The sequence below is a fragment of the Alosa pseudoharengus genome, unplaced genomic scaffold (genome assembly GCF_046254945.1).
Source record: "Alosa pseudoharengus isolate Yale_2024_CS ecotype anadromous, Long Island Sound unplaced genomic scaffold, YU_APseudo_1.1 YU_APseudo_1.1_scf_4, whole genome shotgun sequence".
In the NCBI taxonomy this organism is placed as follows: Eukaryota; Metazoa; Chordata; class Actinopteri; order Clupeiformes; family Clupeidae; genus Alosa; species Alosa pseudoharengus.
Window position 1 is genome coordinate 17,471,708 of NW_027468774.1, and position 24,746 is coordinate 17,496,453.

A 24,746-nucleotide genomic window follows, 5' to 3' on the forward strand; every position below is an offset into this window, starting at 1 on the left:
ATTTTGAACTTTGCTGGATGGTAGAAGTGGGATTTGAACCTTTAACCTTTGGGTCTGTTCTGAGTCTGGGATCATTTGGGGCCCTTACCTGTGTGCTGTTGGTGTCCTGCTAGCATGGATTGCCCCAGAGCTTTTTTCTGATTCAGCTGTTTGTTGTGTGCTACAGAATCGTGTAGAGATTAACGACGTGGAACCCGAGGTGTTCAAGGAGATGATGTGCTTCATCTACACGGGGAAGGCCCCAAACCTAGACAAGATGGCTGACGACCTGCTCGCGGCTGCTGACAAGGTAAGGAAAGCACAAATGCAAAAAAACAACACACTCAGACTATGTTCGGTTTCTAACACAGACTTGCTCAAATGTCCACTTCGTCACACACAGGCACACACATCCAGCCTGCTTGTTGTTGTGTCTGTGCGTGCTGTGCTGTGCTGTCTGCTGAAGTGTTTGTGTGGGAGAGCCTGCATATCTTATGGGGAGATGAGGACGCAAGACCTCTCCTGCTTCCTCTTCATTTTTCTTTTTGAGCCGCTCTGTGGCACACGCGCACGCACGCACACACGCACAGAGACACACACACACACACACACACACACACACACACACACACACACACACACACACACACACACACACACACACACACACACACACACACACACAGTCTACTCACCAGGTCTGAGTCATTGTGTGTGTGCATACAGCTCAAGGATCTCTCATTTCAACTTTCTTGTGTCCATATTCACTCATGTTCCGTTGTGCGTGTGCGTGCGTGTGCGTGCGTGTGTGTGTGTGTCTGTGTGTGTGTGTGTGTGTGTGTGTGTGTGTGTGCGCATTCAGTTCCACTGAAATGGCCTCTCTGGCCTCACACAATTCTCCTGACAGTATCCAACAGTTCTCTTTGCTTAGGCTGTAGCTTACTTTGTCTTATGTAACCTTTCTGTCCTTCACTGTTTTTGTATCTCTAGCCCTCTCTCTCTGTCACCACACACACACACACACACACACACACACACACACACACACACACACACACACACACACACTAGAATGCTGTCTAGCACTTGACAGCAAGCAGATACTGTATGTGTTTGTGTGAGAGTAAGGCAGGGAGTATGACTTCATCTTTTTATGTTAAGCCCCATAGCTCTATACAGTCAGTGAACCTGACAGCTCAGCCTCTGTGTGTGTGTGTGTGTGTGTGTGTGTGTGTGTGTTTCAGGGAGGTGTGGCAGCTTGGCATGCCGAGCTCTGAAGGGATGTCAGATAAATCTGCTTTTCCTCCCACTCCAGCCTTTCTCAGCATCTCTGATCTTCCTCCCCTCTTCCCTCGCTTTCTTTACCTCCCTTCTTTGTCACACTCGCACTCTTTCAAACGGCTCTGACTTGTGCGCTCTCTTCTTTTCTTTTCTTCTTTCCCTGTCTTCCCCACTCGTTTATCTCCCTTTCTTTCTCTCCCCATGCTAACTGCTCTCTCCCTCCCTCTCTCCCTCCCTCCCTCTCCCTCTCTCTCTCTCTCTCTCTCTCTCTCTCTCAGTATGCTCTGGAGCGTCTGAAGGTGATGTGTGAGGACGCTCTGTGTACGAGCCTGTCGGTAGAGAACGCCGCTGAGATCCTCATACTGGCCGACCTGCACAGCGCCGACCAGCTCAAGACGCAGGCCGTCGACTTCATCAACTAGTGAGTGATAGCTCCACCGCACCAACCGGCTTCTCCGCTGTCTCCATCCGGTCCCGCCTTGTTGGGGTCTATGCTTGACTTATTTCCACTGTTTGGACGGTGTTTTATGACTTCAGGTTGAAGTTGGGAGACTTGCTTGCAATTTGCTGACCAGGTCCAACAACCTGTGGACTGGCCTGACTGTTTAGCACACCAACACTGGACCCTGCCTCTGCTCTTGGCACACCACACCCCTAACACCCACTTAGCTCATGGTCTCTATACTTCACATTTTGTTTTATTTGACGACAAGTCCGAAAAGAATAACTCATTCCTGGTCAGCACTACTAATAAAACATCCATATACACGCATGGCAGACAAAAATAACATAACGTAAGGAGACTGCTGGTGTCCTTTATTCACCAGGGCTTTTGAGGAGCAGCTCCCTGCACTGTGTGTCCTCCTGCTCTGGCAGTCTGTCTCTTTTCCACGTCCCTCTCTGTGTAAACTGTCCCTCTCTGTGTCCATTCTGAGTGCTGCACTAGCGTGACCGCTATAACATTTGCATTGCCAGAGCAGCCATAGAAAGGATCAGGAACACAAGGAGCCAGGCATCTAAATGTCTATGTGTACACTTGAACTTACATCAAATAAGCATAGACGGAATAACAACAAAGACAGTACAGTATACAAAACAATACAGTATAACAAGACGATGTGTTTTCGCCCCTCTTCCTCCATCTGTCGCTCTCAGTAAAGACGTTAGCCGTTTGAGCTGCAGTGGTGGTCAGTAGAGAGGCGGGCCGCTCGGGCAGGCGTAGCCGCCGCAGGGGTGCTGCTGCTGCTGCTGCCGGGTCAGTGGTGGGGTGCTGTGGTGGGACGTGTGGCCGTCTCTGTCCGCACCTCCATGCGTCACAACAAACCACAACAGCAGTCTACACCAATCAACATAGCACCAGACACCAGCAAAGCTGACGCAGGGCACACACGCACACACGCACACGCGCGCGCACACACACACACAGATTTACACACAGATGTCAAAACAAACGTTTACACAAACAGACATATACAGGCACATATGCATGCATACGCACACACTCGGCCTCATACAGATTGAGTCCTTTGGCTACACTCACTGTGACTTGGTTGCATGCTTACTCACACAAAGATAAACTCACTGTTTCTCTCTCTCTCTCTCTCTGTCACACACACGCACACACACACACACACACACACACACACACACACACACACACACACACACACACACACACACACACATACACACACAAAGTAAATAGCCTCTGTTTGACCCCGGTTGGGCAGTCTGCGTCCCCAGTGCTGAGAGCGATGGCGCCTCGCTCAGACTGCTTCAGACATTTATTCACACATTTATGCCATTAGACCAGGCCCCCGTATCCACGGCGACCTGCAAGGCCACCGCAGCTCTCGTTGCCCGAGGGCTCCAGAGCAGAGCAGAGCGAAGCGGAACGGCGAACAGAAAAGATGAGATGGCTCGCTTTCAAAAGCAGACTGAGAAAAAGAGAAAGTACCCAGCCTGCATTTGTAAGAATGCAGCGCTGCTTGTATTTTAAGGTTGATGTTGGAGCGAGTGGTTGAGGAGAAAGGCTAGCTCAAAGAAGCATCATTTGGCCTCCTTTTATATCAGACTCCCTCAGTTGCTTAACATCATTTAGAACTTCATGAGCAAAGTGATACTTAATATTAGCTGCATGCTTTCAGTTCAGCCTGTACCAGATTTTAGCAGCATCAGCTTATGTAGCACTATCAGAAGTCGCTACGGTTACTTGGCTGGCACTTTTCTACAAAGCAATTTGGATTATAATAACAATAAACAATAGCACTCACATTTTAAGAGCATCGGTTATAATAATAAATATACATGTATGTAATTATTTTGTTATTAAGATTAAGATTAAGACATCATTCACTAATATAAGTGGGTCCCATCATTTGGTTTCTCGTGGCGTGAAAGGATGGATAGTAAAGGATGAATTATTGATCAACATCAGCCTTACCAGTTTATGATGGTGCATGCGTGTCTGGAATGTCCCCTGTCAATTGATGCTTTTTCTTGCTAATGTAATATTAGATTTTTCAGCCTGTTCTAATTTATACTAAATCTCCTGTGACTGTATACTGTTCAGCACCCACTCACAACAGTCTGATATCTGCAAGCTCCAAAAAGCCTGCACATTCACTCTAACCTTAGCACTTTGAGATCTACTGTATGATGAAAAGTGCATTATAAATAAAATGTATTATTATTATTATTACTATTATTATTATTAACCTCTTCTGATATGTACTAGCTCACAACAGCCTGTTGCGATACCTGCTTGCTGGTGGGAGGTCAAGGAGTGATTGTGGCATGAGGGGTAAGGTACTTGCTAGAAAGTGTCTTATGAGGGAGGAGGGATGGATGACCATTAGTGGAAGTGTGTGTTGGATGCATGGTCACAAGACAGGCGTGGATAGAGGTCACCCAGCAGGAGACAGGCATATGTACACACACACACACACACACACACACACTTATTTACGCAAGCAGTAAATGTCGTTAAAGGCCATGTGTTGGTGTTCGTGATAGTGCACGGGAGAGCCTGGGGGTGCAGGAGGTGGGGGAGGTCTGGGGACCCCTGCTGCCGTCATGCAGTGGGTGTGTTTCAAGGGGGTGTTCTATTTCCCTCCATACTTGCACTCTCAATGACCTTGTCAACATGAACACGAACACACACACACACACACACACACACAGTTTTTTATGTCTTTATTCACATGCCCTCTGGATTTTTAGGGATGTCATTGTGTTTTAAGCTTTCTAACATCTTCTGTCTTTCTCTTCCTTCTCACTCTCTCCCTTCACCTTCTTCCTCTAATCTATTTGTCTTCCTTTCCATTTCCCTCTCTCTCTCCTTCTCTCTCTCTCCCTCTCTCTTTCTCTCCCTCTCTCTCTCTCTCTCCCCCCCCTCTCTCTAAAACAGCCATGCATCGGACGTGATGGAGACCTCGGGTTGGAAGTCCATGGTGGCGTCCCATCCTCACCTGGTGGCCGAGGCCTACCGTTCCCTGGCTTCTGCCCAGTGCCCCTTCCTGGGCCCGCCCCGCAAGCGCCTCAAGCAGTCCTAGCTCCGCTGCCCCCACCCCTCCCTCGTCCCCCCCAGACGACCTCTACCCACCCACACCCCTCCTGTCCTTTACAGCCCCTCTCCTCGTCCTGCGAGCCCAGAGTTACCTGCTGATCTAAAGGGCGAGAGTGGACGATGCCCTGTTGAAGATGCCACCAAAACTCGAGACCTAAAAGTTTAAATCCCCACCTGGTAGAAGAACTTTCCTCCGTGTTGTCGGAAGGGTGTCCTGGAGGACGTCCAAGAGGCTTTTGCAGGAACTGATGGGAGAGGAGAGCGGGGGGAGGGGCCACTGCTGGAGTTGCCAAACTGGACGTCTCCCCCAGTCTCCGGCCGCCCTCATCCCAACCCCACCTGCACTGTGCTGGTATGGTGTGAGAGAGGGGGGCAGGAGGGTTTGGGGTGTCCCCATGTCCAGTCTCCGGTCCAGATACACTGAGCTCGACCTCAGCCCGGGTGATATTGCCTTCATCCCACCCCCGACCCCCGACGAAGGATTGGAGAGGCCAAGTCCTCATGGCTGGGCCCTGTAGGGAAAGACAGAGAGCAAAGCGATGGCATGGGGCTCGTCAGTGGACATGGTGGCAGAGCTGCGCTCCTCTGCTGAGTTTTTAATTCCCTCTGCCTTTTAAACAACAAAACGGTCTTCCGCTAGATAAATGGTACATGCGGAATGAGACAATTGAATGAATGAATGAATGAATGAATGAATGAATGAATGAGTGACACAAAAGGACACTTTCTTGAGTGGCGTGAGGGAATGGACTGAACCAAACACAAAGGGAAAGGCAAAGCCAATACCCCAGCCCTGTGTTCCACTGCTCATTCTGTAAAGGACCTTGACAATTTCCTTATCTTCAGACTCTTAATGGAAGTCGTGCTGAAAAGCAGATGAGCAGTGAGTTTCTAAGGAAAGCAGAGAAGAACGTTCCTGCTCCACAAGTCCTCCATGCTCTGTCACCTGTGTCCCCAGAACTGACTAAAGCAGCCAATCACACCCCCCCCCCCCCTTTGAGAGGCCCGCCTTCAACCCGGTGACCCTTATTTCTGATTGGACAGTTTCATTGAGGAACCTGGAAGTTGACTGTTTGAGAACTTGACTCTCTCCCACTATTGGACCCCTTCACCCCCACCTCTCAGTCAAACAGCAGAGTGTAAAGAGACAATACATGAAATTCAACACAAAAAGTTGTACATGGGAGATTTTTCCCCCTTCTGTTGTTTTGTTTTTCTCCTTTTTTGTGATTTCATTTGAGATTTAATTTCTTCTTCCCATAGCACTTGTGTATTTAAAAAAAAAAAAAAAAAAACAATAAAAAAACAACGGCTTTCTGTATTTCAAAAAGAACCCAAAGTGTCTTTTGCCTTGTGGTTGTATTCACCGTTTTCATGATCCTAGTCACCCTGTACTCTAACAAAGAGATTAGTGTTGTCACGATACCAAAATTATGACTTCGATACAATACCTGCCATAAATATCACGATGCTCGATACTAAAACGATACTACGGCGAAATCTAAATATCTAAGATATTTGGAGAAGAAAGGACTCATACCTCCTCCAAATGTATGGAGTCATTTGTGTTGAATTCGGTGCACTTTTGTAGTGTGCAGGTCAATTCTGGGTTCTAAACTTCTAAACTTCCTAAATAATTTTTTTTTTTTTTATAGAGTAAAATAGTAGGCCTACTTTGTGTGATTAAGTCCTTTATTGTTTGTTATAGTTCATTTACATTGTGTTGTATTTTGGCAATAAAGTAGCTTTAAACAGCCAAACTAGGCTAGATCAAGGTCAGTGTTAAAATTACTGCATGCAAATCACTGAATGCTATGCAGAGAGGCCTAATCTTTAGGCCATCTGATGTACAGTATAGGCTACCCTAGGCCTTCCCGTGTTCATGGGATTTCTTTGACAGTTGCAAAGGGGAAAATGTGAGGATAGTCTTTGCGCCTAGTGTACAAGTACGACGTTCCAACCACTCAGGTCTTCGTCAGATAGGCCTACACCATTACCTATTGCAATATATCTGTGTGCATTCCTACATTACGTCTATTTCTTTGATAACATGATTTGCTACCACATACTGTAACAATAAGCCACTATTATTATTAGGACTCAACACGCTTTGGTGGTATACTGTGGGCTTTCATTAGCGGTCTACATGCCATGACAAATATTAGCAGTAGTACTGACCGAACATGAAATAGATCGTTTACAAGTTATGGTAATGTTATTCTGGCGTGAACATTGCGCTTTCATCACGTTAGCACCCTAGCTCGTTGTCTCGTCAAAATTCATTGATGAAGGAAGGTTCGCTTTATCCCAGAGAACCATACTCGTTTCACTTAGGCTAGACTAAAACATAAGAGAAGAATTTGGCACTAACCATGTAGTCGTGTTTTCTATAGCATATTCGTTAACCTGTCGTTCTTTGAACTCTTTAAAAATGTTGGGATATGTCTGCGAGGTGTTTAGCCAAGTTCCATGCGTAGCCTACTGCTTTTAAATGACTTTGAAACATATTTTACAAACGGGCCTCTGTGTACCTGATGGCTTGCCTTCACTATTCGCGATGTATCTGAAATAGTTGCAGATTTCACTGCACCTTTTGTTTTATCCACAAGGCCTAGAAGAACTGTCGGCAAAGAACTATGTTGACGTTGGCTGCGCACTCACTCACTCAGAGCTGCCTGCTTGACACGCCCACTTGCCTAGATGCGTGCAATGAGCAGTGAGAGCAGCAGTTCACACAGACACAGAACGTTATTATTTTAATAAAGTATCGATTCTAAAAACGTCTGAAATCGTATCGTTTTTTGCGTAAAGGCATCGTGATACCTTTTTAGTATTGATACACCGTGCAACACTAAAAGAGATGGTTCGACTGGGGGTCTGACTTCTGAAGTCTCTCTCTCTCGTTTTATTTTTCTCTCTCTGCGTTCTATCCTTCCTGAAAGTGAATGGGAGGCAGTGATATGTTTATTTTCTCTGTGAGAGCAAAGCGTGTGCATGGCTGCCCTCGTTCTGAAGGGAACACAATAGAAGGCTTGAGAGAGATCCAGACAGATGCTTACCCCCCTGTGGGTCATGACGCAGGAACTGCCAACATTACGACAGTTTCTTAACTTTCCTCAGGGAGTAGTCACACAGCAGGTGAAACATAGACCCACACACACTCACACAAGCAGATGGGTATCACTTGTAAGAATGGGTGTCGGTGTGGTTGTGGGGTGTTGCTTTCTTTGATAAGGTCAGAAAGAATATCCCAGAATTAAAACCTTTGCACTCATATTAAGTCTAAAGGAAGGGTTTTCAGTTATTCTCAATTATACTACTATACTACTGTGCTGTATTATTCAACACTTCCTTGACACATTATTCAGGTTCTGACATTTTTAACATAACACATTTAAAATTAATCTTGTAGCACAGGTGCTTCTATCCAGAGTGCCTAACAGTACACCTTATTCCGCACGCAAACATGTGGGGTGCTAGCTTTGCCCACATTGTCTCCGAACTTCTGATTAAGCAGTACATCCATTGCGACACATTGAGATAGCAGAGCTCTATCGAGATGACTGGCATTATATGTTATGGGCCATTCTAAAGTTAGGAACGTTTATTTAGGATTTTGGTGACTTAACGACATTTCTGTTATACACCTTTCCTATCTGAAGTTAGGAAAACACTGACTTTGGAGCGGCTGTTCTGTAATGACTTTCTAAACTAGTTACCATAGTTACCAAACAGATAAGGATTTGCGAGTTTCTCCATACACGGGTTTCCCGTTTACCAACAAAACTAGATGTGCGCGCAGCTGTGGGGCAGAAGACGCTTGGTGGCCGTCCACAACGTTATAAACTTAACCTAAATAGTCGGCTGCTCTAAGCTACAATCGTGTTTTTTGTATACCCCTGTTGTTTGGGGCAGCCGTGGCCCACTGGTTAGCACTCTGGACTTCGAGGGGTTCGAGCCCCGACCAGTGGGCCGCGGCTGAAGTGCCCTTGAGCAAGGCACCTAACCCCTCACTGCTCCCCGAGCGCCGCCGTTGAAGCAGGCAGCTCACTGCGCCGGGATTAGTGTGTGCCTCAAGTGTGTTCACTGTGTGCTGTTTGTGTGCAGAGACCAAATTTCCCTCACGGGATCAAAAAAGTATATATACTTATACTTATACTTGTCTCAATGATAATAACATCTCATTTTAGACTATATTTCAGAGTTTGCCATTCATTTGCATTATTAATATAACATCGTATTTTGACATTTTTGGCTAAGACATGCATTCCGTTCCGGATATTCCGGATATTGAACATAATTCTCTAACCATCGTGATTTCGAATTGGTGCAGTTTTCAGCACAAAAACTAATTTTATTCTTTTCATGGACAGCACTGCTCTATGCTGTTCTATGGTGCTTTCTGCCTCTTAGTTGCGCACGCATGTTTTCGTGACGTTGCATAGAAATCCATGTATACGATACAGTGGCCACTGCCGCATATCGTCTACCCACCCGTAGGGGTGAATAGCCTTGGGTAGCAAAGTACAATATTGCAATCTGACCTCCTGATGGCATTTGTCGTTTTCCTTCCAAGTTAGCCTCTCTATCCTCTTCTGCCGTGTTATCCCAATGAAGCTAACTAGACCTAGCTAGCCGACCGGAAGTTTAAAGACAACGTGGAATTTAAAAAAATGGGCGGGGCTGAATAAGGTGAATACATTCTCATCAATATGCCATGTGCCCTGTGAATAGAACACACTCTCATCTTCCACCTTGCTCACACTTAGGAACACAAGATGTATAAGAATGCTTCCCATGTAATGACATTGCACATTTCTAAACATAAAACTTACTACAAATGGGTTGCCAGTTTTACCATTACAAAAATTAGCTCCCAACTACTGGTATTTTTGTTGCAAACTTATACTTTATACCAAATCTCATGTGACTGTATACCATTCAGCACAAACTAACAACAGTCTGATATCTGCCAGCTCAATACACCCTAACTAAGCCATATAAGTTATGTTTATGCTTTGATGGTAATTTTGATACCATAGATTTAATAGAGACCCAGTCAGACCAATAGTATGAAAAATCAGGAACAGAGTTTATTTACAATGATGCGCATCAAGGGAGAGACAGCATGACTTCACCTAAAGATCCATCAGCTGCTCTACGTGGAATTCTTCAGTGAGGAAAAGACTTCAAGAAAATATCCCTGTGTTGTGATGTCCAGTTAGGCACTATTAGATCCATTAGATGAAAGTGAAAATTCATCAGCACCAGCAAACAGGTCCCCCAAACCAAGAATCAGAGGAAAATATTAACTGGTGAGGGAGCCACAATCTTAAGAATAATCCATAAAACTCTATTGGAGGGTGACAAAAAGAAGTAATTCTTTTAGAAGATACACATATATATCCAATATGTATCGAGTTTTTTTAAGGTGTGGAAAAGGATTTCATGGTCATATGAGTCCAAAAACAGAGCTTTATGGCCAGTCCTCAAATCACTACACGAGGCCCAAATCTCACACTGCCAATGACTCAAGAAACACCTTCCACGTTGTGAAATATGGTATCATGCTGGAGGAATATTTCTTGTCTGCAGGGACTTGAAAACGTCTTAGTATTGAAGGCAGAATGGATAGAAATAAAAACTACACAATAAAACCTATTACTGCCTGTTGTAAAACTAACATCTGGGAGAGGGATTAGTAAGTCACATTCAAGCTCTAGACTCTGAAAAATGCCTTGAGACAATTGTTTTAGCGCTATGTACATAAAATTGTATTGAAGGGAATTGATTACCTACCAGAAGGACCAATGTGCAAGGCTTAAGCAATACCGTAACAGCTCAAAAACAGTCATGTATATTCTAGAACGGTTACACTGTTAAACTATGAGAATGTTTATTACCACATAGGACTGCCATCCCAACAATATACTTTATACACTATGAAACTGTTTGGGAAAAAATGTGTAAGTAGTATTCCATCACCAGAAAATAGTGACGAATCAGAGGGGCTGATAATAATATAAATTAATATAATTATATACATTAAAGATATCTGAATTAATATAAGTTGCATTGCCAGTTAAGTATGTTACAATGGTAGTGAAAGTGAAGCTGATTGGATGTTAAGGTTAATGAAGGTATTTTGTTCGATTGGATTAGACTCTTGGTTGTGTGTGAGAATTTGTTGGATTCAGTCGACCATGACCATGGAAGAGTATTCTTTTTTCTTGGTCTTCAAACGAAACTCGCCCTCAGTCTTGTCCATAATTGAGCTTTTCTTCATCCTTCTTGATTTTTTTTTTCCTCAGCTGAATTTCCGATGAGCACTTTGCTCCAAGACAGAGGAAACGAGTAAAGTGCTTAAATCCCAGACACGGGTGGCTTGTTAAAGCTTGTTTTTCATTCTCTGTGTGAGGTCCTCGATGTGCATATGTCTAAGAAACTGTGAGTGAGGAGGACTGTAAATCATTATTTGAAAGAGACAAACCGTTTGTGTAGTCAAGAGAGACTGACTGTGTGTGTGAGGTATAGAGACTGTTTGTTGGAAGGGTCTCTGATGAAGCCTTGTCCTTGAGTTTGGGACACTGCCTCTTTCTTTTTTTTTTCATTATTGACGGGAAGAAATTCCAGTCAGACTTTATTAGGGGGCAGCTGTCTTCATTCAAGGCTCTTCGGCTCATTTGCCTCAAAGAGAAGGCTTGGTCGCTTTATAACGTCTGTGTTAGCCAATGGCCCACTGCAGTAATGCACGCCCGTGGAGGCAGGCCAAGAGAGAGCACAGTGCACTAGTCTTTTATTGATGGAAGCAAGTTCCTGTGGAGTTCAACGGCCATTTTCGTGTCAGTGCACACAACACGGAGAGGGACTACGCATGGAGCCAAGATGGATCCAGTTCACACGACATACATTGCCCAAGGTCTTTCTCCATAGGGAATGAGTGTTTTTTTTGTCTCACTGTGAACCTTTCGGATGGGGCAAGAGGTCAATGAGAACCACTTGAGGAGCGCCGCTGTAGTGGCACATAGCTCTCTGTCACATATGGCCAAGGCTGTGCAATCTCATTCTTCGAGTTAGATTGCTCCTAGAAGACTAACTTTCATAGGGATTCTTGAGTTAGATTGCTCCTAGAAGACTAACTTTAATAGGGATTCTTGTCACAACCCTACTTAGAAGTCACAAACATCGGCAAAAGATTTGAGATGGTAAATGTTTGTAAAATCACGAAAATATGAATTTGCAAATGATGCAACTTGAAGAGTTTATTATACAAAATTGAAGCAGAAAAATAGAGAAACTAAGGCTCATGCACAAGTCCACTGACAAAAGCTGGCTTTGAGCAGATCAAAACAAGGCTTTGAAAAGCAGACTGATTCTGAGAATGTCAAAAGCAGCAGTGATGACATAGCTTGCATAGAGTGGCGAGGCATAGCATAGCACAGTAAAGGTGTCAAGTTGCTTAGCAGTCACGAAACAAGGAACTATGGCCATTTTATAGGGCGGGGCCCCAATCAGTATCCGTAGGAGGAGTGACCAATTAAGAAAAAGGGATTATTCAAATTTGCAAACACAGGCAAACGTTTGCAAGCAGTGTTTTGTTTTCCACCAACATTTGCGAACACTCACAAACGGTTTGAGAAGGTAGTTCACCGCAAACATGCTAGGGGTTGGACCGAGGGTTGTTTACACAAAATCGTTTAAGTGATCTGTTTAGAGTGTCTTCACGTGGACGTTCATGTGGACGTACAGCTGGCCAGGGAGACTGCAGGAAGGAAAACTGAATCTTTTTTGTTGTCTTTCTTTCTCTGCTGTCCAGACCCACTCTGCCAGATGTGTAAAGAGGGGGAAAATCTGGGTTAAAATTGTCTTTCTGGATAATTGGAGATGGGTATGGACTCACAAAAACAAACAATCATGGCCTCTGCCTGCTCTTAGCAGCATCTTAGCAGCTTGGGTGGGTGGGGGGGGGGGATTGAGAGCATCCCACCGATGGCTAGAATGGACAGCTGCATTAAGACTGTATATGGGGGTGAGGACATGCCAAAGGGATGGTTTGAGTGGCTGTGCAAATAGTGCAGTTTTGATGTTTAGTCAGAGACAGGAGAGTTGCTTCTTATGCTTTGTTATTTTCATCCCTTTTCCCCACTGACAGAGTGGTGTGTGTGTGTGTGTGTATGGTATGAGTGTGAGCTGAGAAGAGTATTTGCATACTTGATGAGGGTATGACTTTGCTGTGCCACTGCGTTTTGGGACTTTGTGTTTGTGTACGAGTGTTTTCATGTTTGTGCTGGGGTTCACTTTTGTTGTGCTGCCCTGTTTTGATGCTTTGTGTGTCTATGTGTGAGAGTGTGGTATTATTTTGTGTGTGTGTATGTGTTTGTGTGTGGTGGTTGGGGGGGTAGGCATATGTTGTCATGCTTGTCTTGAATTCCATTTATTGTGCAGTTCCATTTTTCCTGACAGCGTGTGTCTGTTCATGTGTGGGGCTTTGTGAAAGCATTTTTTTGTCGGCAGCATCAACAGGAAATGGGATGAATTGAAACCAGGATGGATGGATGGAAAGTTGGTGTCGAGGGATCCATGCTGTTGTCATGTCGCTGTTGCCTTTCTCTCGCTCTCCCTCTTTCTCTCTCTCTCTCTCTCTCCCTCTCTCCCTCCCCCCTCTCTCTCTCATCACTCATTCCCTTGTTATGGACGTGCGAAACGTGTGAGGTCAGTGCTGTAAAGCAGGTGACAAGCTCTGAGTCCACGCCAGCCCCCAGTGAGAGAGGGAAGGAAAAGAGGAGGAGGAGAGGAGGAGACACAGAGGGAGAGAGACAGTGATTGATGCCTGCTGCTCTCACCTGGCCCTAGGGATGCAGAAGTGAATGCTCTGTGTGTGTGTGTGTGTGTGTGTGTGTGTGTGTGTGTGGGTGTGTTTCGCTGTTTCTCACAAACACACACACAGCTAAGACTTGAATTTCCTGTTTATCACTCTCAGATGGACAGGTACACACTCATCCTATCCATTGCTGCAGGACACTCTCACAAGCCTGTGTGTGCGCACACACACACACACCCCACACACACCTGTCTGCTTACTTTATCTTAGTCACACATTCTGTGTCTGTCCATCTCATTTTATCTTGCGCACACACACACAGAGAGACATGCACACACTCTTACATGCACACACACAGAGTACACACACACGCACTCTCAAATGCACTCCCCTGTTTGCCACAGTCACCTCACCCCCCTAGTGCTGATAATGAATCATGTGAACTAGGGCCACTGGAGAGAGTTAGATGGAGAGAGGGAGAGAGAGATTACAGGTGGAATGAGAAAGAGAGAAAGAAAGATTAGAACTAGAAGATTCCATGGAAATGACAGCTGTGCGTGCGAAATAACCTTGCACACTGATTATCAGGCCATCATGAGTGACGGTTGTATTTTAAAAATGTAAAACATTTACAAACACCCTGTTTGTGGATGGTATTATAGAAAGCAGAGAAAATCTGCCCCCTCCCACACACATGCAACCCTAGCCATAAAAACACACACACACACACACACACACACACACACACACACACACACACACACACACACACACACACACACACACACACACACACACAAAATAACACCACCTGCTCTACAATACAAAGTGTACTCCAAAACACTTTGCCTTGTCTTTCCTTAGACAGTCTTTCCCTCCCTCTTTCAGTCATACACACACGAATACACACACACACACACACACACACACACACTCACTCACTCACACACTCACAGGCGCGCTCACACCGTGCTATGAGCAGTTAATTGCTTTGTGAGCGGAGGCATTGGAGTGATATTGCATGGCTGTGGGTGTTTTCCTGCCTTGTATATTAAGATAACCCCGCCGATGGAATGGAATTGTATTTCCCTGGCGAGTCCAAAGACTGAGGTGCCTGTAAACTGATAGTGGATGAGATTTTGCTTTAATGAAGCAAGACGTACAGTATTGTGCACCAAGCAGCACAGCAGAGGAGGGGATGGAAGGAGTGGAGGAGTGGGAAGAAGAGAAGAGGAGCCGAAGGTGAGAGGAGGGAGAGGAGAGAAGGATGAGGGGATGTGGGTGGAGGGAGGGGGAAAGGTGGACAAGGTGGAGACATAAATAGTGATCTTCAAAACATGCCTCTATGGTGAACATGATTATCTATGTGTTCCTCTGTGTGTGTGTGTGTGTGTGTGTGTGTGTGTGTGTGTTCTAATCTAGAGCCTCTCTGGCAAATTCCCGAGATGTGTTTTTCTACTGGGTCATTTTCTGTCAAGGTTGCCAAGCCTGTGTGTGTGTGTGAGAGAGAGTGTGTTTGTGTTGCTGTCCATGAGGTCTTTTCAATTGTGTTGGTATGCATCTGTGTGCTTGTGGATGATTGGTGCTGGTCTTTCCTTAGCCCACAAGCTCCCCCACAGTCATTTATGGAGCTCCATGCCCCCAATAAGACTTCCTTCATCACCTCTTAAGTGCACAATTTCAAAAGTAGATGTCAAGATAAAGAGAAAATGAAAGCATTCAATTTAATTTAATGAAGCCATTATTATCACACATGGATGCTAACACACATGGATACCAAACATCTGGAAAAGGAATGAATAAAAGAGAAAAAGAGGGAGAGAGTTATGGAGGAAGAGATGAGAGGAGAGGAGAGAGTTTGGAGGTGTGTGGAGAACACACACTGAAGGAGTAGGAGGGTGGAGAGGGATGAGGGTGTAGGAGGGTGGAATGGATGAGGGTGTAGGAGGGTGAAATGGATGAGGGTGTAGGAGGGTGGAGAGGGATGAGGGGTGTAGGAGGGTGGAATGGATGAGGGTGTAGGAGGGTGGAATGGATGAGGGTGTAGGAGTGTGGAGAGGGATGAAGGGTGTAGGAGGGTGGAATGGATGAGGGTGTAGGAGGGTGGAATGGATGAGGGTGTAGGAGTGTGGAGAGGGATGAGGGTGTAGGAGTGTGGAGAGGGATGAGGGGTGTAGGAGGGTGGAATGGATGAGGGTGTAGGAGGGTGGAGAGGGATGAGATGAGGGTGTAGGAGTGTGGAGAGGGATGAGGGGTGAAGGAGGGTGGAATGGATGAGGGTGTAGGAGGGTGAAATGGATGAGGGTGTAGGAGGGTGGAGAGGGATGAGGGGTGTAGGAGGGGGGAATGGATGAGGGTGTAGGAGGGTGGAATGGATGAGGGTGTAGGAGTGTGGAGAGGGATGAGGGGTGTAGGAGGGTGGAGAGGGATGAGGGGTGAAGGAGGGTGGAGAGGGATGAGATGAGGGTGTAGGAGTGTGGAGAGGGATGAGGGGTGTAGGAGGGTGGAATGGATGAGGGTGTAGGAGGGTGGAGAGGGATGAGGGGTGAAGGAGGGTGGAGAGGGATGAGATGAGGGTGTAGGAGTGTGGAGAGGGATGAGGGGTGTAGGAGGGTGGAATGGATGAGGGTGTAGGAGGGTGGAGAGGGATGAGATGAGGGTGTAGGAGTGTGGAGAGGGATGAGGGGTGTAGGAGGGTGGAATGGATGAGGGTGTAGGAGGGTGGAATGGATGAGGGTGTAGGAGTGTGGAGAGGGATGAGGGGTGTAGGAGGGTGGAGAGGGATGAGGGGTGAAGGAGGGTGGAGAGGGATGAGATGAGGGTGTAGGAGTGTGGAGAGGGATGAGGGATGTAGGAGGGTGGAATGGATGAGGGTGTAGGAGCGTGGAGAGGGATGAGGGTGTAGGAGGGTGGAGAGGGATGAGATGAGGGTGTAGGAGTGTGGAGAGGGATGAGGGGTGTAGGAGGGTGGAGAGGGATGAGGGGTGTAGGAGGGTGGAGAGGGATGAGATGAGGGTGTAGGATAGTGGAGAGGAATGAGGGGTGGAGAGGGATGAGGGTGTAGGAGTGTGGAGAGGGATGAGGGTGTAGGAGGGTGGAATGGATGAGGGTGTAGGAGGGTGGAGAGGGATGAGATGAGGGTGTAGGAGTGTGGAGAGGGGTGAGGGGTGTAGGAGGGTGGAGAGGGATGAGGGGTGAAGGAGGGTGGAGAGGGATGACATGAGGGTGTAGGAGTGTGGAATGGATGAGGGTGTAGGAGGGTGGAATGGATGAGGGTGTAGGAGTGTGGAGAGGGATGAGGGTGTAGGAGGGTGGAGAGGGATGAGATGAGGGTGTAGGATAGTGGAGAGGGATGAGGGGTGTAGGAGGGTGGAGAGGGATGAGATGAGGGTGTAGGAGTGTGGAGAGGGATGAGGGGTGTAGGAGGGTGGAATGGATGAGGGGTGTAGGAGGGTGGAATGGATGAGGGTGTAGGAGGGTGGAATGGATGAGAGTGTAGGAGCGTGGAGAGGGATGAGGGTGTAGGAGGGTGGAATGGATGAGGGTGTAGGAGGGTGGAATGGATGAGGGTGTATGAGCGTGGAGAGGGATGAGGGTGTAGGAGGGTGGAATGGATGAGGGTGTAGGAGGGTGGAATGGATGAGGGTGTAGGAGCGTGGAGAGGGATGAGGGTGTAGGAGGGTGGAATGGATGAGGGTGTAGGAGGGTGGAGAGGGATGAGATGAGGGTGTAGGAGTGTGGAGAGGGATGAGGGGTGTAGGAGGGTGGAATGGATGAGGGTGTAGGAGGGTGGAGAGGGATGAGATGAGGGTGTAGGAGGGTGGAGAGGGATGAGGGGTGAAGGAGGGTGGAATGGATGAGGGTGTAGGAGTGTGGAGAGGGATGAGGGGTGTAGGAGGATGGAATGGATGAGGGTGTAGGAGGGTGGAGAGGGATGAGATGAGGGTGTAGGAGGGTGGAGAGGGATGAGGGGTGTAGGAGGGTGGAGAGGGATGAGGGGTGAAGGAGGGTGGAGAGGGATGAGATGAGGGTGTAGGAGGGTGAAGTGGATGAGGGTGTAATAGTGTGGAGAGGAATGACATGAGGGTGTAGGAGTGTGGAGAGGGATGAGGGTGTAGGAGGGTGGAGAGGGATGAGGGTGTAGGAGTGTGGAATGGATGAGGGTGTAGGAGTGTGGAGTTTGGGCTTTGAATGAGGGGAGTTCTGGATCACAGCAGTCTCCACACACTTTGCCTAGTCTGTGTTAATCTGTCCCAACACTGAAGCCATTCAGTTTGCAATATACTTGTTTCTCAGGTACCCCCGCCCTTTCGCAGCCCCCCCCAAACACACATTTTATATCTGTGATTGTCTCTGTCTCTCGTTTTCTTTCTCTCTCCTCTACCAGCATATGAGTCTGTCTGTCTGTCTGTATGCTATATCTCACGCTAAGAAGACACGTAAACCACAAAGACCCGTAACGAGGGATCTGGAATGTCGGTTACCTAGCAACCAAGACGCTGTCTATTGAAAAGGGAACTATTTTTTGATGCGTAAGAACGATGTCGAAATTAACATTTTTAAACAATAATGGTGTGTTTTCAGATTATTTAGTTTGTGGTAGAATTGTTGTATAAAAGCAATATAGCACTCGTGATCGTGGGATTGGTCATGGATATTCCCACGGCTGTTGTTGCCTGCACCACTCGGCCTCCGGCCTCGTGGCTACGGCCGAACAACACCCGTGGGAATATCCATGACCAACCCCACTCTCACTCGAGCTATATTGCTTAAATGTCTCTCTTCCTCTTTTTCTCTCTCCACTACCAGTCACCAGCACTGCTGATTAAAGTCCCCCTGGCCCTCCTCTATCCCACAATTCCACAACAAATGGGTCGGAAGGTCACGCCTCAGTGGCCTGTAGCCCATTCTGTTACAGTTCAGGTTTACATCTCTGTGGGATGTACACACACACACACATACACACATACACATTGATAGAGACAGACTATATTGATGTACTCAGTCGGCACGTATGATTAGCAGCTACTACTCAATACACACACACACACGCAAGCTATGATTGCATTGATCACACTAAGACATGCCATCAAAACAGCCACTGCAAACACCCAGGATACACACACACGAACACACACACACACTTAATTTAGCTTACATGCTGATGCACATCAACTCGAGGAACCTCCTCTTTGTCTCCATCCTCTCTCTCTCTCTCTCTCTCTTCACCCATCCTCTCTCCCCCACTCTCTCTCTCTTCACCCATCCTCTCTCTCTCTCTCTCTCTCTCTTCACCCATCCTCTCTCCCCCACTCTCTCTCTCTTCACCCATCCTCTCTCCCCCACTCTGCTGGCTCCATAATGAGGCTACGTTTATACCGTGACGATGAAAAGAGAAGACGCAGAAGTGGCATTTTTTTTATTCGCGTTTAGACGAGCATTCTCAGGGGGAAATCTTTGTTAATATGAAGACGCAAGAGTATGTGATATTCAATTGGATATGCATTCCAGACCGCTGGGTGGTGGAGTGATAGAACCCCGATACGTCACTCGCAGACATTCTAATTTGACAGTTTAGATGGTTTAGCCGTTTAGACGGAGACGCAACCCGGGTCGTCTTCAAAACTCTACACTTTGGAAGGAGTCTTCAGATTTTTGCGTCTTCAAGCCCCGATGGCGGGGTCGCCGTGTAAACGAAAGGCCCTTATGATAAAATATTTTGTCGTCTTCCTTCGCAATCGTTCTCGTATAAACGGCCCCTGAGTCTGTACCTGAGAAGAGGCTTGAAAGACGGAGGGAGTGCACTCGTTTAATCTCTCCCTTGTTTCATCTTGCGCGCTGTGTCGGAAGCGTTTGTTGCATCAAACTCTTTGATAGGTACAAACGCCAGCCGGATAATCACTCTCTTTAGCACAGGAAAGGGGGGACAGAGAAGTGGAGAGGAAGAGAGAGAGAGGAGAAAGGAATGAAGAGTTTCCTCAATTCTATTTTTTGTGCAACCCCCCCCCCCCCATCTTTTCTCCACTCCTCCTCCTCCTCCTCCTCCCTACCTCGCCACCACCCAGCCCCTTGTTTCCTCACCCCTCCCCGACCTCCCCTAATCATGGGATGCACCGCTCTGAATACTGATGAGAGAGCGAGAGAGAGAGAGAGAGAGAGAGATGGGGGAGGGATGGAGGGAGGGGCAGCTTAAGATAACGCCAATGTGAAGTTCAGTCAAAGCAGTCTAAACTTCCTCTAGCATTTTACTGGTTAAATAAGGGCTCAGTGGCACCATGGGTATGTGTGTGTGGGTTTGTGTGGATGTGCACCTGTGTGTATATACTGTGTGTGTGAGTGCACACCTTTGTTGTTTGTGCACCTGTGTGTATATGTGTCTGTGTGTGTGTATTGGTGTAGATGTGTGTTTGTGTCTGTGTGTGTTCCGCATGTTAAAAACTGTTTATTAAGCTTCTTATGCCTTAGTTATAGGTTGGGATTTTCTCCTTCTTCCCCTGACTTGAGGATATTTTCATTTGGTCACACTGGATTTTCTCCTCAGTAGTGTGCTTTGATCTGGGTTAAACTGGATTGTCCTGGTTTGGACTTGGGTGGCATTTGACCTGGACTGTAACGCATTGGCTCCAATAAGACAAGTTTGATGTGCTCTTAAAAGATTTTTTGTGCACTTTGGGTTTGCCAGGGGGTCAGGCTGCTGTGTGTGTGTGTGTGTGTGTGTGTGTGTGTGTGTGTGTGTGTGTGTGTGTGTGTGTGTGTGTGTGTGTGTGTGTGTGTGTGGGTGTGTGTGTGTGTGTGTGTGTGTGTGTGTGTGCTTACTCTTCAAGAGATGCCGCTGTCTTCATTTTTTCTCTCGGTTTCTCTTGTCTTTCTTTTTTTCTCCCAGAATGCCGAGAGGTGTCTGACAGGCCGTTTGATCCCGAAGGGCTCTGACTGCACATGGCGAGAGAGGAGTTTCTCCTTTTTATTTTCTCCATCCGTTTCACTTATCGCTCTGTCTTCAGCCATTCATCCCTGTCTGCCACCCTCACTGTCCTCTCTCCCTCTCTCCTTCCACTGCTCTCTCTCTCTCTCACTCACTCCCTCTCTCTCCCTCTCTCTCTCCCTCTCTCTCTCTCTCTTAGTCTCTCCCTCTCTCTCTCTCACTCTTTCTCTCTCTCAACCTCTCTGTGTTTCCTGTCTTGCCCAACTCTCTTCTACATATTGCTTTATCATACTCTGTCCACTATCCCCTCACCTGTGTTCTAGCTACATGCACTGTCCCTTTTCTCTCATCCTCTTCTGCCAGTGCCCCCCCCCCCTCCCCTTCTTTGTTTACTTTTTCTTTCTCTCTTTTCTCTCTTGTTTTTCTCTCTCCCTTTTTGTTCTTTTATTTTGTTCCTTTCTTTTTTCCTACCAATTTGTTTTGCTCCCTCACCCCCCCCCCATCTCCCTCTCTCTCTCTCTCTTTCTCCACTCTCTCTCTCTCTCTCTCTTTCTCCACTCTCTCTCTCCTTCTCTCTCTCTCCCCCTCTCTCTCTCTCCGTCTCAGTGCTGTGTGCTGGGAGGTGTAATTGGCTGCTGCTGGGCTGCTGAGGCTCGCTGAGAGAGCGCCTTTAATCTGGAGTCTCGCTCCAAATGCAAAGTGAAGGCTGGAGGCAGCAGGAGACAGCCGGGGATTTCACTTTTACCTTCATACACACAGGATCATCCACCTCTTTCTCTCTCTCTTTCTTCCCCCCCCTCTCTCTTTCTCTCTGTCTCTCTCTCTCTGTGTGTGTGTGTGTGTGTGTGTGCTTGTGCGCGCGCACATGTGAAAGAAAGGGAAAGAGGGCTATAACCTTGCACACACATGTGCTACTCTGTATGTGACTGTGTGTGGTTTTCCCATTTCTGACCATACCAAATGGTTTTGAAACAGCCAAACCCATTACCAGAGTCGATGCTCTCTATGTGCTAAGTGCTAAATGGTAAATGACTTAATACAGAGTTGGATGCATTTCTCATTTCTTCATTGTTCCTGTATAGAAATGCATGTGAGATCAGATATATGTACAATGTGGATATAGGATCTACTGTATGCACACATACAGTATACCGAGAGAGAGAGAGAGAGAGAGAGAAGGGTGAGATGAAATGTGTGGATGAGCAGGAGTTTCTCATTACAGAGTGTGTGTGTGTGCTTGCGTGTGCATGCATGTGCATGCGTGTGTGTGTGTGTGTGTGTGTGTGCGTGCATGCGTGTGTGCTGGTTGCTTTCAGACTGGTGCTATGAGAGCAGTAATTAGTGCTGTAGATCATTGTGTTAATCACAGCCCAATAACGCTCCCACGGTCATGTGCTGCACATTACCTGTGAGCATGCATGTGCGCTCCACTGGCCGTCTTCACCTCCTATCTGTGTGCACGTCAAATCCAGCACTCTCTCGCTCTCTCTCTCTCCATTTCTATCTCTCCTTCTCTCACTTCTCTCTTTTTCTAGTTTTCTCTCCCACCTTTCTCTCTCTCTCTCTCTCTCTTTCCCCTCTCTCTCTCTCTTTCCCTCTCTCTCTCTCTCTCTCTCTCTCTTTCCCCTCTCTCTCTCTTCCCCTCTCTCTTCTTTGCCTTGTCTTTATCCATGGCTTTGTTGTTTTGCATCTCTTGTCTTCCCCGTTGTTCTCTCCTGAAGAGCATGCATGTTTTCCTTTTATTTATATCCCTGCCATCCATCAGATGATCATACCTGAGTTAACAGAAGACTCTCTCTCTCACACACACACAGACACACACACACACACACAGACACACACACACACTTTGTATTCCCGACGTTATTTTCGGCAGAGTAGTGTGCAGAATGAGCATATGGCTGTGTGTGCCACTCGGTTGGGTAGCCAAGTCGGATGCAAGCCATAACACACGGCCTTGTCCAACACATCGACACCAGCCAGGGGGGGAGGAAGAGGAGGAGGAGGAGGAAGAGGCTCTATCAGATAGACTGGGTCCTCTTCGCCAGATGCCAGACTGTCTTTTCAAACAACTTCGAGACTTCTCTCTCTGTCTCAAACATAACTCCTCATGAAAAAGTCTGTCTGTCTGTCTGTCTGTTTGTTTGGCGACACAATAAGAACTGACTCTCTTTAATTGATTTGAAAAACATCTATCTCCTGAACATATGCTGTTGTTGTGGCGCGTGTTGTAAACATTTTGTTGATATTCTGTTTATTTCTCTTTGTCTGGTTTTAGACTGTTTTTCCTTTCAGCAGGATTCTGCTATGAACCAAAATGTCTCAATTCAGTCTTAGCATCAGCTAGACATAAATAAAACAAACATTGCATGGCTTTGGTAGAATATGATAGTTTTGGACAGACTTAAAATAAATATATTTGAACAACTTTATTTTTGCCAGATGAATTACACAATTATGCCAGTCATTTTACATATGTAAACCAGTACCAGTCATGAGTGCGCAGGCAGCTTGAGAGCTCTCTGTCAGACTGAGAGGAGACACCTGAGCTGTTTTATTCAACGCCTCCATCCATGCACTGTATGAAGGAAAGGTGTGTGTGAGAGAGAGAGAGAGTCTGTGTGTCTGTGTTTGTCTTTCTGGCTTCACACATGGGTACCTGTTCTTGACATGGATGAATTGAAGTGGTGACTGACAGGCAAAATGCACACACACACACACACACATACACACACACATACAAAGATGGGCCATTAGGGGCAGCCAGACAGTCCTGATTGTCATGGTAACCACTGGTCACTGAGGGCAACCTCTGGGTGAAGGAAGGCCTGAGGGGATGGAACTGTAGGAAGAGAAAGAAAGACAGGAATCCCTCCTTTCATCAACAACCTGCACTACACAGTGATGCATGAGGTCACGGACTGGGTGAAAGGGACTAAACTTTCTCTGCCCACTGACACACACACACACACACATACACACACACAAATCTGAAAGGTTACTTGAGGGCGGAAATAAATGTGTTTGTTGTGTTCCCTTGGATCCTATTACCCTCTCATTATCACCTCTCTCTCCTGTTCCTCTCTCTCTCTCTCTCTCTCTCTCTCTTCCTCCATCTCCCACTGTCTCTCTCTATCCATCATTCATCCTCTCTGTTCTGTCTCATTCATGCCTCCATTTGTCTCTCCCAATGTGCCCGGTGTCACCATTACCGCTCTCTCTCTGGATTCTAGGATAAAGATGATTGTTTTCAGCACTCCATTGGTATAGTAAGGCAGACACAGAGCACAAGTCTTGGGGGGGGGGGGGGTCTGCTTATGGAGCTTTTGAACAGGAGGTCATACACTCCCAGTAACAAATCAATGGGCTTGACTTCTCTCGCTCTGTGGAGCTGTGAGTACGTCTAGTGCTTTTCATGACTTTTTATGCCTTTTTTTACAAAAAATGTACATTCTCTTATTTCAGACTCACACACACACACTCACACCTTCCCTGTCCCACCATATTCTCACATTCACAGAACTCTCATACACAAACGCCGATTGTGTGTATCTCTCCCTGCGTCACACACTCTCTCACACACACACAGTCTCACACAAACACAAACATAGACTCTTTTTCTCTCTCTGTCTCTATCTCTCAGGGGTGAGTCGTGGTGACTGACTCTATCCATGAGTGTAGAGCAATCAGGAAATGCGTCCTATTAAAAATTCCATCAGACCGAGCCGTTGATGTTGCTCGGCCATTTTGTTTATGTAGCGACTGTGATTTACATTCTCTTCAGTTTTCATTAAAATGCAAAGGATTTCCTCCCTCTCTCTCTCCCCCTCTTACTCTCAACTCTTCGATCTCCCCTGTTCCTCTGGCAATCTAAAATGATCTGGGCTTGTAAAGCTCTGTTTTTTTTGTACTCTCCTCTCACTTATTTTCTCCTCATCCCTTCTCTTCTCTCTCTCTATCTGTTTCAATGTCTTTCTTACTGATGTCTTGATCTACTCACAGTTAGTCTTGTGGATGTGAATGGACAGACAAAGGAACAAATGCACACACAAACACACACACACACGCATGTATGCAGACAAAACGCTCTCCTGGCTTCCGAAACACAAAAAGACACAAACTCTTCGCTGAGGAGACAAAGGGGCTAATTTATTTTAAAGATGAAAAGATGAGAA

General features: G+C 46.6%; 1 protein-coding gene across 2 annotated transcripts in view; it reads left to right on the forward strand.

Moving 5' to 3' along the window:
- Window positions 1–6,171, forward strand: part of spop (speckle type BTB/POZ protein) — a 71,487-nt gene extending 65,316 nt beyond the window's left edge. For both annotated transcript variants that reach the window (XM_076265064.1, XM_076265065.1), the window contains 3 exons: window positions 167–289; window positions 1,539–1,681; window positions 4,670–6,171. In XM_076265064.1, coding sequence (XP_076121179.1) covers window positions 167–289; window positions 1,539–1,681; window positions 4,670–4,814 — 411 coding nt within the window. In that variant the 3' untranslated portion in view covers window positions 4,815–6,171. The remainder of the gene's footprint in view (window positions 1–166; window positions 290–1,538; window positions 1,682–4,669) is intronic.
- Window positions 6,172–24,746: the final 18,575 nt, after the last annotated feature.